Below are 13558 nucleotides of genomic sequence, written 5' to 3'. Positions count from 1 at the left end.
TGCTATGTTTTTCTTTAAAATGCTTCTACGACTTATAAGTATTATCAAGTTTTCTTCCAAACGTCATCATAAGTGATTTTTTGTTTTTGTTATAAAAAAATCATTTTAGTCGTTCTAAAAGAAGTCTAAATAGATTCTAAAAAGTACTTATTATTTGCTTATTTTGAAATCACGTTTAATTTTTTTTAAGTACTCATATTTTCTATTAAATAAATTATATATTCAATGAATAAACTGCTTTCAAAAGCATTTCCGCGCATAAGTAGTTTCTAAAAACCATCTGGAAATACGATCTCAAATGAGCCAAAAGTTTTGAACATGTTGCTAAAAAGTAATAAAGCACTTATTTCAAAAGCGATTTTGTGGCGAATTTATTACATAAGCCAACGGGCCACAAGACACACACTGCTTCTTTGCGCGCTCTCCGCAGTCGTTTCCGTTTTACTGTGTGGGCAGCATGGCTTGTGCTGCTTCGCACCACCCACTGTCTTCTTCCTTCCGTGCTATCTTTCCAACTCTCTGCCGCCGGTCGACCTTTCCCGCCATCTTCCACCGGCTCAGGGGTTTCTCCCCAACCAGCCCCCTAGTATCCACCGTGAACCGGCTGATCCCGGTCCGCACAGGCCAGGCGAGGCTTCTCAGTCAAAGAAGATGAAGCGGCCTCTGGTAAGCCAAAACTCCATGAAAACAGAAAGAAAGAACAAAACTTTTCGATCTCTATGTGCTCAATTTGTTCCTAATTGTTGGTTTTGCAATGAATTGCGTGATGAATGTATAGCTGCTGATGTGGAATTTCAAACCCCTCTGAGAATTGTTGAGTATCCGGACCCGATTCTGAGAGCGAAGAACAAGCGAATTGATTCTTTCAACGATCATTTGAAGAATTTGGTAGATGAAATGTTTGATGTAATGTACAGGTGAGTTCCATGACTTGTTAATTGTTATGTTCAGCGTATGTGTTTTCCTATGCACCCGATTCTCCGCCAATTTAGATTAGTTTGAAGTAGAATGTCGCTTGTATAAAAAGGAAAGCATCGTCATTATTTACTAGGTGCCAAAATGCAAATTATGATTTATGTGAAATGCTTGTTATTCACAGGAGTAGTTGGCTTGGTTTTTACACAGAACTGATGGCATAGGGCTCTCGACGCCCCAAGTAGGGATCAATGTGCAGCTCATGGTGTTTACTCCGGTTGTTGAGTGTGGCGAAGGGGAGGAAATTGTGCTTGTGAATCCACGGGTTACCAGATATTCCCAGAGAAGGTGACCCTTTAACGAGGGTTGCGTATCCTTCCCGGGAATTTATGCTGATGTTGTGGTGCGTGCTGTTCTTATATATGCTAGTTTCAAAGTTTTCTACTTTGACCTTGTTTTTAATTTCCTATTGGTTTTCAAATGACTACAAAAATGTTCAAGAAAATTAAATCTTAGTATAAGAGAAATAGTTGTTAGATGTCTTGTTCATTGCGTACCATTTTCGTGCTATACAACAAGCTTAAATGGCTTGCTCTATGTGTGTAGTCACGTTTTTGTTGACGTCTCTAAGTTCTGTGTTTGCAGAGACCAGAAACTGTGAAAATAGATGCACAGGATATTAAAGGTGCGAGGTTTACAGTCAGCTTGTCAGGTCTTCCAGCCCGGGTGTTCCAGCATGAATTTGATCATTTGCAGGTTCTTTATTTAACTGTTATTCAAGCTACTTTCAGTTATATAACAATGGATTGTAGTTCCCTTTACATTAGGGAAAGCATAACTTACGCATTTAGGTGCTGGATTTCAATCGATTCAGTTTACATTTTGTGCCACGTAGAATCTGTGCTATGCAGATTAGGATAAGTTACGGACATCCCACTATTGAGGAGGCACCTAGAACTTAATAAAAGTACAATGGCGGTTGTTTATCTTTTGATCATGTAGGAGGTATTGTATGGGAAGCTCTTTTTATGTTCTTGTGATATCACTTCTGAAGAGTGTACTTGGCGGAAGACTTGATAAAATGCAGATGAGGGCATGCCCCTGAGTTTTGTGTAAACCAAGTGTTTTGCCTCAAGGCACCAACCATATGGTTCTTATTTCCGACAGTTGAGAGTAAAAATCTATGACCTGACACTATTTGTTGGATTGTTTATTTTTGTAAGCTTTGTCGTTGTTGAAAGCTTCATAGTTCTAAAGAGGATCCTGGTGACTAGAAATTTGTGTATTGCTGCTCTGTTTCCCTCCTGCTTATATGGTTTCTTCATCTGTAGGGTGTTCTCTTCTTCGATAGAATGAGTGATGGAGTTCTTGAAACCATTTGTGCACAGCTACAGGTTAGTAGGTCAGCATGCCCATAGTGTCGATTCTCAAGTTCCCAAAGAAGATAAAGCAGCATTTCATTGATTCATTCTTTGTTTTTATTAGATTTTCTGAAAATTTGTGTCAAGTAGACCTTGTTCTTGTGAGAATTATTAATTGATTAGTTGTAGGGAGGGACTTATGTCACCACAAACAGAGACTAAAGCAAGTGTTGGATGTAATCATAAGACTTCAAATTTCTTTACCTTGATACTCGATTAGTGTTGGTATTAATTTGCTTATTGTTGTCTTATGTTAACAGGCCTTAGAAAAGAAGTACGAGGATAGGACAGGACTCCCGAGTCCTGAAAGGGTCGAAATCCGCAGAAGGATGAAGGCTGCTACTGGTTTCGGAAAATCGCTGTTGGTATAGGCTTCAAAAACACTTGAAGAGCTTATAGATGTGAAAGCCCAGTGATGTTATTTATTATTTTGTTTACTCACACAAATTATATATTTTCTGGCTTAATTATATAATTAGGCACGCCATCATTAATCTTGATTAATATCTAATTGAGTTCAACCCAAAACGATCCAAACTCCAATCTCACTAATTATATTCAGCAGGCCAAATATAATCCATTTAACAATAACTTAACCTGTAGCAGGGAAAGCAACACACAGCACATTCATGGAAACGCTGTTCTACCTACAAACATTGTTGTTCCATGGCGGTATAGGGTTGAGAAGAAAGGCTTCAGAGACTTGACCTGCAAGCTCTGAGGTAATAACGCGTCGATACTAATCTATCAACTCCCCAGGCTAAGCTAAGCTTAGCAAGAAGAATCACTACTTCCGGAATGAGTTATTGTGCTCGGCGTCCCATTCTTCAAGCAGTCGATTTGAGGAACCGTGCTTGTTTTCAGCACTCCGTACGCCTCCCAACAGAAAGGGTCGGACAACTGCTTCCCTTCATCAACTGATTTCAACTCTATGGTATCCAGAGACACACCGGTGCACGGAGAGCTGTCACTGCATGCGAAACGCACGGGCTCAGACGTGTAGGTTCCTTGTATGTTTACGTAATTCACACCCGAAACCGCCACAGCGGAGCTCTGATTTTGGCAATTACTCTTGTCGCAGTAGAACTGGTCAATCACGATTGGGGTTTCAACTTCTGTTAGTTGAATGTTTGAGAACATTATGTTTCGGACCGATCCCGATCCTCCCTACATCAGAAATTAGAAAAGCATTTAGAATTTTGGTTCCGTCTGAGATTTAAAATTATTTGGTCCGTGTGTTTTTGTATGTAGCAGTACCTGCCATGTCTTTATTCTGACTCCAGTGAGTGTATTGTGCATTTGAACGTCTCGGACAGTGACGTTCGAAACACAAGCTTTCGTGTTGTCCTTCCCGAGCCCTCCAATGCTGACTCCATGACCCGGTCCACAATTTACGTTGTGTATGTTTACGTTCGAGCATCCTGTTTGTATCGATATACAGTCATCTCCTGCAGATCATTATATGTTGCAGCTCAATATATTGTTGTCGATAACGTAAACTTTCTTTCTTACTTGGTAAAGAAGTAACTTCTGCTATACACAATTTATGATTCATATATTTATCTGTGATTTACAACTTCCGTCAGTTCTTCACCAAGGTTTTTAGACAAGGTTGCCATACTAGAAGACCGGATTGTGAAAAATTATACCACAAGCGATACTGGTGGCGGAAATGACAGCATTTTGGGAGTTTTGGAGGTGGATTCCATCCGTATTGGGGCTGTTTCCTGGGGATGAAATACTTATATCGGAAACCTGGACATTTGTGCAGTCGTCGAACTTGAGGTGCGCCTGAGGGCTGTTTTGGAGTGTGATGCCAGTGACACTAACGCCATCGCTTCCATAGAACCTAAGAGCCTGCACATCAAAATGTATTAACACACCACGCTGATAAAATTGATCGCGAAGATCGAGCTGAAAGGTGATGATGAGATTATTACTGTTGGTTTGGTGCTTGGCATTTCCCCATTGTTACTTTCTGTGGCCTGCTGATGAAGTTGACAGGATAAAAGCACGCATGCTCGATTAGTTTCACCATAAACTAACAAAACGGAAAATGATGTTTTTTTTTAAGCCGAATAAAAGCATTTGGTCGGCTGTGTTTTAGCTTTGACATAAGATCTGGATGGACAGTTTTTTTTCTTTTCATCCGACCAATATTCTAATTAATCTAATTTAAACTGTGGGAAGGGGTCGAACTGGTGCATGCGGCGCATTGTTTTAACTAACTTGATTATGCCGAGATGTATATGGAGGGACAGTTAGTTACCGAATCGTCGAGACTGCTATACGTTGCTTCGTTTGCAGGATTGTATTTCGGCGAGTCACTCCACCAAACCGAGCCCTGTCCATCAATTACGCCGCTGCCTTTGATCGAAATCCCTTTTAGTTTTGTGAATTCAATCCATTGTAAAAGACCTGAACCCCAATCCCCTGAGCTTGTTGGAGCTATGATTTTACCATCCAACTGCGTTAAAAATCGACAAATATATATCAGAAAAACTCTAACCGATGAACTGACGACAGTTTGAGACTTGAAAGCTCACCTGAAACACGATATTTGCTTCGCAATTAGGGCCGGAGAAAGAGATTGGTTTGACAAGGAACACAGACCCAGATGGAACACTCATAGTTGATGACTGCACCTTGCAAGCTGCTGCCCACGCCGCCTCGAATGCCTGCCGTGCAATGCAAGAAACTAGTCAACAATAGCATCCGGCAGTAGTATTGTGTTACAAAATTACAGCGTTTATTTCATAAAAAACGAAATGTAATTTCCAAAATCACCTTGGTGTCATCTGCTTTTCCATCACCTTTAGCACCGTAGTCCAACACATTAAACACGTTCGAAACCCCGCCGCTGTTTTCTCCAAGTGTCACCGCAGTTTCTTCTGGTGTGATGTAACTGTCTTCTCTCACAGAGCGGCGATGATCACCACCATAAGCCTTTTGTTTCTTCCTCCAGTGCTGCTTATTGCCTCCTCTTCGAGCATAACAAGGTTCGAGAAAACTCGAAAACGAGATAAAAAACGCAATGAGAACAAAGAACGAGAGGGTTTTTAGGTTAAACGTCCTCATAATATTAACCTTAACTTTCTTTAAGAAAGATGAGAAGAATGTGAGGGTTTGATGTGAGCGTTTGAAGCTTAAGTTTCTGTATTTATAGGTTGAGAGCTCATTGCACTGTGCAGACACGAGTCTACAGGTAAAAAACGACAAGGTTATACCTTCCAAATAGAACTGAAACGGGTCGTATTATCGTGTTGGTGCCGTTTTCATGTCATATTCGTTATCTTAATAGGTGACCCGATAATACCCAATTCGTAAACCATCATGTCATTTTGGGTTAATGAGTCATGCAATAAATTATCATGCTTAATGTCTAGACCTAAAAAACAGATCGTGTTCGTGTCTTTTATGTGTCATACCTGTTATTTTAACGGGTGACTTGAGAATGGACCGATGAGTTACCAAATTCTTAACAAGCGACACGATAATTACCCGACTCGTTAATAGATTAGTAACAAATGCTTAAATTAGAAACAACGTTATACCTTCCAAGTGCTTCCATTTTTTTCAAATCTTATTGAATCTTATGCGGGTTTTTGGATTATTATTCTAATTCACTTCCCCATAGAAAATAAATCAGTCGTAGAACTCACATTACATGCTTTAGTTTTATCCTAACAACAAAACATAATCGAACAGCAAGAAAACTCAGCAGACCGGCCAAAGCAAGACGAGAGAATATACACTGATCTAACATTTCATGTCGAACAGCTTATTTTTTCACGTCAGGACATTATATTTCTAGCAATTATTCATTAAAAATAATTTAAATTGCTGCCCTCATATTTTCCTAACTTTGTCGTTTGAATGAAGCACAGCAGCCTTGCTGGAGGACGCCACATCTTTGCACTCATGATTTTTATTATTTGCATATTATTGCAATGTAAGAACATTCGTACTTGCATATCCAAAGTTATGACTCTTCATTTTCTTCAGTATTTGCTTATCTATTAATAAATAAATAAAGATTACGTTCACCATTTTGCTACGTACGTTGATCACAATTCTGAAGAATAGCTCCACACACACACACACACACACACACACACATATATATATACAACAATACATGGCTAATTTTGGATCGTTTAGCTTGAGGGTTTTCTTTTTTTACCCAGAAATGAAAATGGAGTAGCACATCAATACAGAGACTTACAGGAACTTATTCACTTCGGTAAAGTTTTTTTCTTTTAGACGCGACATTAAAGACAAGAAATTTGGACGCAAGATCTTGTGTGCGAGGTTAAACATTTTTAACTTTTCTCTCAATATTAGTTAAATTATTGAAATGAACCTTGGTAGAATATATGCATATATTGAATTGGAATCGATATGAACGTGTGAGTGGATACTTTAAGTTAGAAACGTGTTTCCCATGAATTCTGTAGATGTTCAAAGGTTGGGTTTTAGAAATAGTAATTTAAACAAGATTATCAGCACTACGACTTCCTCTTAATAAACAAATAAAATAATACTCAATCGTATCAAACAGCGAATCTGATAACAAATTGTCATGCAGCATCGTGATATAATTAACATTATATCACCATTAGTCTCGATGCAGCTGGAAAAAAAATCAGATTTAAAACAAAAAATTATGGACTCGACAATTCTGAGACATTATATCACGGAATGCATCAAAATTCTATTGGAAGCCAATAAAAGCGGCTGAGGACATGGCACAATTATTGATTTGTAAATTTTCGTTCTTTTTCTTTGGCCAAATTAGTGGTTGTAATTTTCAAAGATACAGAAAAAAAATTATACTTGCATTCCTCTTTATGGGATGAGTTCATTCTTCACTTGTAAATAACGTATTTTTAGTGTAGAAATTTCATAATTGGAACCTTTCAATATCTTTATTTTTATTTGAAAATCATCCCTACTAAAAAACATTCGAGTCGAATATCGTTTAGTTATCCAAATGTATAAAGTAAATCAACAGTGTAAGTATCAAACATCATATTCATGATAAATTGTTGATATATTTTATACATGTAGATGACTAAACAATATTTGATTCGAATGATCTTTTAAAGAAAAGATTTTCAAATGAAGATTATAAGATTGAATGATTTCAATTTACTAATTTTTTACTGTAATAATACATTATAAGGAAATGGAGGAATTGGCTCATCTTCGACCGAGAAAATGCTAGAAAATACGGTGATTAATTGTAAAATGTTAATGGCTAAACATTCTTGAAAAATCTGGAGCGAAAGTGACTTGCGATGCATCATCAATATGTCATGCATGCATGTGAATGCTGTTATCATTGACGACAGAACCGTTAAATCAGTTACACCAGATATCATGCCATTACTTTTGGGATTGGTACATCTATTATCTACAGTACCTAGTAGACTTTTTTTTGTTCGGATGGAGTAGTAAACTGGACTATCTTATGTTTCATGTCTTTCCATGCGACTTGGTTTTGCCCTTTTCTGAGTCAACGCAGGAGGTTCGAAACTACGATAAAAATATGGAGGAGGTGAAAAGTTTTGAATATGGGCACATGGGTGAAATTATGTAGTAAACATGCGAACTGTTTTTTGAAAAAATAGTTGAAGTTTTTCATGATATAAGCACATTGTAGGTACGTGTTTCTTTTAAAAAGGAGTTCAAGTCCTTTTTTTACAGCATAATTAAGCATTTTAAACTTTTTTTTAACCAAACAATATCAAAAAACTGATTTCAGTTATTTTAAAAATATTTTTAAATAAGCAAACTCTTAATAAAGGGATCACATGTTTTATTTAGGGTATTTCAGAGGTGAGAAAACTTTTTATATTGATCAATAGAGAAAACAAAGGCATGGCATAAAACGCGACACCAAGAACAATCATCATGTACAAGGGCACATGAAGAGTATCAAGTGAAATATAACTTCAAACCACAAAACCGTCCTTGATTACAACGAAGATGATTGCATGCATGCATGACTTTAGATAACATGTCACGTGTTATAATATGAGTATATGATAAAATCATGCATGTAACAGTGCTACGAAATCATCAAAATATAACTCATAAATTGAGGGGAATATTTTTGTTCACCATTCTCAAGTGATGGTGATGCTCATCACGACCATATTTATTCTTGTTTGATAAGTTAAAATTTCAAGATCTGTGTAATAAATAGATACAAATCCTAAAATTTAAACTTATCTAACAATGATAAATAGGGTGGTGAACATTATAACAACTTGAAGGCGAAGAGCAAAAATACACCCTAAATTGTCTTTGTTCACATGCTTGAAATTATAATTTTGCTCCTTAATTCCGTAATAAAAGTGTACATTGTTGATGCTCAAAGTCACTTGATCAGCAATATGAAATTACGAATTAAATAAACTTTGCTACTAGAAGGCGCAATGTTTGAATTGAAAATATAGGACTCTATAGCTTGTCCGTGCATGAATGATATCAAATTTACCCTGATCACGCCGTGTTCTAAGCTTAGAGACTATGGTGTTGATCACGAGGAGCCGTAAAATTTAGTAGACAAATTATGTGATATATTGTTTCCGCTTGTATCTTTTTGTTTTTTATATAAGAAAAGTTTTTGGAGATAGGAGACATGGGGTCGTTTGATCAGGAAGCTAGTACTTTTTAATTGCTCTTAGCAAAAGAAAGTCACTTACTTTTGTAGTTGATGACTAAATCTTAGATCTTGGTTCTTTTAAATAGTTTTGTACGTGTTAGAGAATAAAGCTACTTTTGCAGTTCGATGACTAAGTCTTATGAATAATTCGACTTGCATAATCCTTTATCATTCTCATTTATATATATATATATATATAATATACACAATTGGTTGCTTGTTAATTACAAATTCAATGTTTTATTTCTCCTGCTTCTATGAACTCGAGTTTGAGCCGTGAATTAAACGAATATTTATAATACTTTTCATGGAAAAGTAATTACCCCTTCTAGGGGTGCAGTGTCATAATCATAAATAGTCTATTTATAAGAATTTTGATAAATTAATTCGCGCAGTAATTTGCTGCATAATTATATATTTGGGAGAATTGAGAGTTCACCTGAAATATTTCATCGCCCAATAGCATTTGATAGAACCACATCTCACATAATTAATTTTTTTTTTCTCCCCTTAGTATGTGGGTCGTGCCGTGCGCATGGGCTTCGCAGAATCCGGAGGAGACGAACAAAAATCATCTTCAGATTCTTTTTTCTTAATCAACTAGGTTCGGAGATTCGGGCTATTGAAATTCGATCAAACAGCTACAAACAGAGATCTACTTTAAAAGTTATAATAACTTTAGCCGTTGGATTAAATATCAACGGTCCGAATTTCCAGATTTGATGGATTAAGAGAAATGAATCTTTAAAAGATACATTTTTGCAATTAAATATCAACATCATCTTGACAACAACGTTGTATTGATTTATGTTTATCAAATGTACACGTCATATTAATAACATCGACAACATATTAACCACACCAAAAATGTATAAAAAATATCTATTGAATATGAACGTCATTAACACGAGTACAATATCATCATCTCCGTCGTCCGAATCACTTTCCAAGTCGTGAGCAGCCCCGTGCACACGCCCCAAGTGCATAGGTGAGAAAAACTGATAAAAATGAAGATGTGGCGTTTGGGCTTTATATGCGATTGGGCTAATTGGACAGGGAATTAGTAGGCTTAAAGAAGCATGTATAAGGCCCGTATAAGGTGGGTGAAACCTCAGACTACCTTTTAAATTGTTTTGAAATTGATAAGAAGACAATGAGAAACTATTGAGGTCAAAAGATAAACCAAGTCATTCGTACGATCATATATGTAAAAATCTAAATTATTTATATTACAGTAGGATTTCACTACTTACCTATGCAACTAGAACTAGAAGAGTGCCGTGATTCACCCTTTGCAGCTAATAATTTATTAGATAATGCTAGCAACTTTCTCACTTATCTTTTCATTTCAACCTTTTTACTTAACCTCATGCCATGTGTATCCTACTAGCACGCAAAATTAAAAATTTAATTACTTTTTAGTAGACAAACTAAAATCTTTATTATACCAACCAAAGAAAAAAATAGTTGTTTTTTATTATAAATATATTGGCAGGCATTACGGTTTATTCTCAAGTTTCAAGAATCCCAATAAAGAACCCTAAATTTAAGTCCTATTCAACAATTAAATACCTTCAAAGCAATAAAAACTGGCGGTCAGGGTTCGAAACCCGTTGTTGGTGTGGAAGTCAGGCCTGTGACCAGGGGCTGAAATGCCTTTGTGAATCTTCTTGGGCCAGGAAAGAGGTGGATAACTGTGGTTTGCCACTAGTTGTCTTCCTTTAAAAAATTAAAAAAAAAAAATTCATGTGGAACCTATTGTAATAAAATAAAATTCTTATGGAACCTATTGTGATTACGGAAGACAAGTCTCCGGACACCTAATGCTTAGTTTTCCAATACTCATTGGATGTCCGCAATCCGTGTATATGTGTACATATACAATATACATATATGGTCCTTTCAATTTAGGGTAACGCTACGGATACTAACTTTTAGGCCAGCTTTTGTAAATCATATGATATGGTTGTTGATTGAAGTATATCATAGAGACATTAAGTTGCGGAATCTCTTAGTTAATTTGTACTTGAATATCTATTCTTTGATACCATTTTTTTTTTCTTACCTCTTTTATGCTTAATTGTATTTCCAGTAAGAATATACTACTGCTATGGACATATGGTCTGTGGGTTGTGTTCTAGCTCAATTGCTTCTTGGACAGGTATAAAAAGTTCTGCCAATTTTTTCGTTTCAGCAGAAGATGAATTCACATTTGGTTGTTTTGTTCCTCTTTGTTTTAGGTGATCCCCGGCGCTGTAGCCTCTCTTCCCAGGTGAAAGTGGCGTTGATCAACTTGTTGAGATTGTGACTTCTGCACGGTGGAAAGTACGTATCCATCATGTGATCAACTCAAAATCTTGATCAGTCGGCTTATGCAACCTGAACTGGATTGACATTTATCTCTGGAATTAGGTACTCGGTACACCAAATCGTGAGGAAATCAAACGATGAACCCGAATTATATACAGAATTCAAATTCCCACAAATCAAGGCTCACCCTTGGCACAAAGTGAGTTTCTAGCTTCCTTGCTGGGAATTGTTCTTCTGCGATGATTTTGCGTGTTATTTTCCTTCTTATTATCTTCCTTGCATGCAGGTATATATTCCACAAGCGCATGCCTCCTAAAGCAATAAGATTCACTGCAGTAGGTAGCCATTTTCCCTCAAAACTTTATGCGCTAACTGCAGAGGAATGAGGGTTTATTTGCTCTCGCTCTCTTAACCGAACGGATACTGAGTGTTCAGCTTTTTATTCTATCAAACCAGCAACTTAATTGCTTATTTTGGCAGCTTGAGGCGCTTGTCCACCCATTATTCTTCACCAACTCCGCGATTCTAAGGCCTGGTTTGGTACTGAGGTGATTCTGAAAAAAATATGGTATAAAAGAAAGCTGGGAGCTGTTTTTGTGTTTGGTAAACATTCAGTTTTATTTTTTTTTTCTTCACAGTTTTGGGTAAAAAAAGCCAAAAACAAGAAGCTACAAAACTAAGCTTTGAAAAATCAGCTTTTTTTTCACATCTGTTTTATATAAAACTTTACCAAACACTATAATACTGTTTTTTTTTATTTTCAAAAGCACTTTTACAAAAAAATTTACCAAACACTCTGATGCTTTATTTCACAGTTGCTTATTCTCACAGCATAACAGAAGCAACTTTTTTTTCAAAGCACAGCAATACCAAACCAGCCCTAATACTCGTCTTCCTAAAGGACGCCCTTTGCCTCCTTTCTTCAACTTCAAGCCTCAAGGTTGTTATTCGTTTCTGCGATTGCGTACGTATCCATGTATATATGTGGTGCTGATCGATATAACGTTATTTGAATGATGATTGCTTATGCAGAGCTGAAAGGAGCAACTCTTGAGCTTCTGTCCAGACTCCAGACTGGTGCCGGAGCATGCCCGAAAGCAATGTGCCTTTCTAGGTATCTAGTTAAGCCTCGCCGAGACAAATCTCTGTGTAGCAACTGTACCATTAGTGTAATTTGCTCCTTCGTATTAGTGAAAAACAGTGTCCTTCTGGCTGATCCGTTATACTACTAAGACTCTGATAAGTGATTGGATCACCTATGGCAGCTGAGTGATTTGATCGTGGCTAAAGCCTACGTCGGCACCACCATCGGCCAATATGGTTCGCCAAGATGCCGGCCACCGGCCTTCGCCATGACCATTGCTAGCCATGATGCTGGTTTTATTTTCTGACGTTTGGAATAAAAATCCACGAAAATACCTACGACAACATGTTTGCGAGGAAAATAAATAATTAGGTGAGCAATTTTAAAATCCAACTGATACAAATATTAAAATATATCCTTGTATAAAAGAAAAAGGAAATTGCAAAGTTCTTTCTATATGAATTTAGGAACAATTATTTGTACTTGTGAACGTTACACAACGAATATAGTATATTTGTTGTTAAGCTACATGACCCACAGAGACACTTCTTTTCCTACCATCGTGTGATTCATGAGCGTTAAGAATCGAATTCAAGAAATGATGTGTAAAATACAGACTTGTAATTCATCTCTAACCATAAGGCACCTTGTAGTGATTCTTATAATTTCTTGATGAATTATAAGTGAAATTTATTAAGTGTCATGTGTAAAAAGCTGTAAAAAGTAAGAAGTGAAATGTTAAATCTCTTGACACGGAAAGATTAGGTCCCATGTGTTGAAAAAATTGACGTGTTTATTTCTCTCATCACGTAATTACGCATGTTACAAGTAAAAAGATAAAAAATGATTGAAATAAGCATTCAGATAAGAATTATGATGATATAACTTATTTATTTCTCTCAGCTTTAACTTATGTCACTTTTCACTAGGGAGCAACAAGAATCTTTAATTTCATACTCTCGAGAGTATGAAATTAACATACTTGCTTGTCCCACCACACTTATTCCCCCACCCAACCAAAGCAAAAGCAGGATTCCAAGAAATGGACCCCACTTTTGCTGCTTTCACTTTAACATATAACATTTAGTTAAATAAAAGAGAAACGCTATCCACACTCCAAATCATAACGTCAGAAGCTTGAAATACCAATTTTGT

General features: G+C 36.7%; 2 protein-coding genes across 3 annotated transcripts; one reads left to right on the top strand and one right to left on the bottom strand.

Annotated features, from left to right (window-relative positions):
• Positions 1-323: 323 nt before the first annotated feature.
• On the top strand, positions 324-2836 carry LOC103963968 (peptide deformylase 1B, chloroplastic/mitochondrial). The gene is given in 7 exon segments (XM_048578883.1): positions 324-615; positions 617-666; positions 779-917; positions 1126-1318; positions 1561-1671; positions 2247-2309; positions 2597-2836. Coding segments are annotated over 7 exon segments (825 nt in total). The 5' UTR covers positions 324-457; the 3' UTR covers positions 2708-2836.
• A 35-nt stretch (positions 2837-2871) lies between these two features.
• LOC103964010 (polygalacturonase At1g48100) lies at positions 2872-5461 on the bottom strand. 2 transcript variants are annotated; one of them, XM_048578882.1, is made up of 7 exons: positions 5124-5461; positions 4883-5014; positions 4606-4803; positions 4277-4324; positions 3986-4193; positions 3594-3784; positions 2872-3503 (listed from the first exon to the last, which is right to left on the bottom strand). In XM_048578882.1, exons 1-7 carry the CDS (start codon positions 5412-5414, stop codon positions 3108-3110), a joined length of 1464 nt encoding a protein of 487 aa, XP_048434839.1. In that variant the 5' UTR covers positions 5415-5461; the 3' UTR covers positions 2872-3107. The 2 variants fall into 2 exon arrangements, with proteins under 2 accessions (XP_048434839.1, XP_009375163.2); XM_009376888.3 differs by having other exon boundaries at positions 4277-4321.
• Between the last annotated feature and the right edge of the window lie 8097 nt (positions 5462-13558).

This window comes from the organism of the source record quoted next, unplaced genomic scaffold, assembly GCF_019419815.1.
Source record: "Pyrus x bretschneideri cultivar Hongxiangsu unplaced genomic scaffold, Pyrus_bretschneideri_v1 Contig13, whole genome shotgun sequence".
NCBI classification, from domain to species: Eukaryota; Viridiplantae; Streptophyta; class Magnoliopsida; order Rosales; family Rosaceae; genus Pyrus; species Pyrus x bretschneideri.
This window is presented reverse-complemented; position numbering and strand designations above follow the sequence as displayed.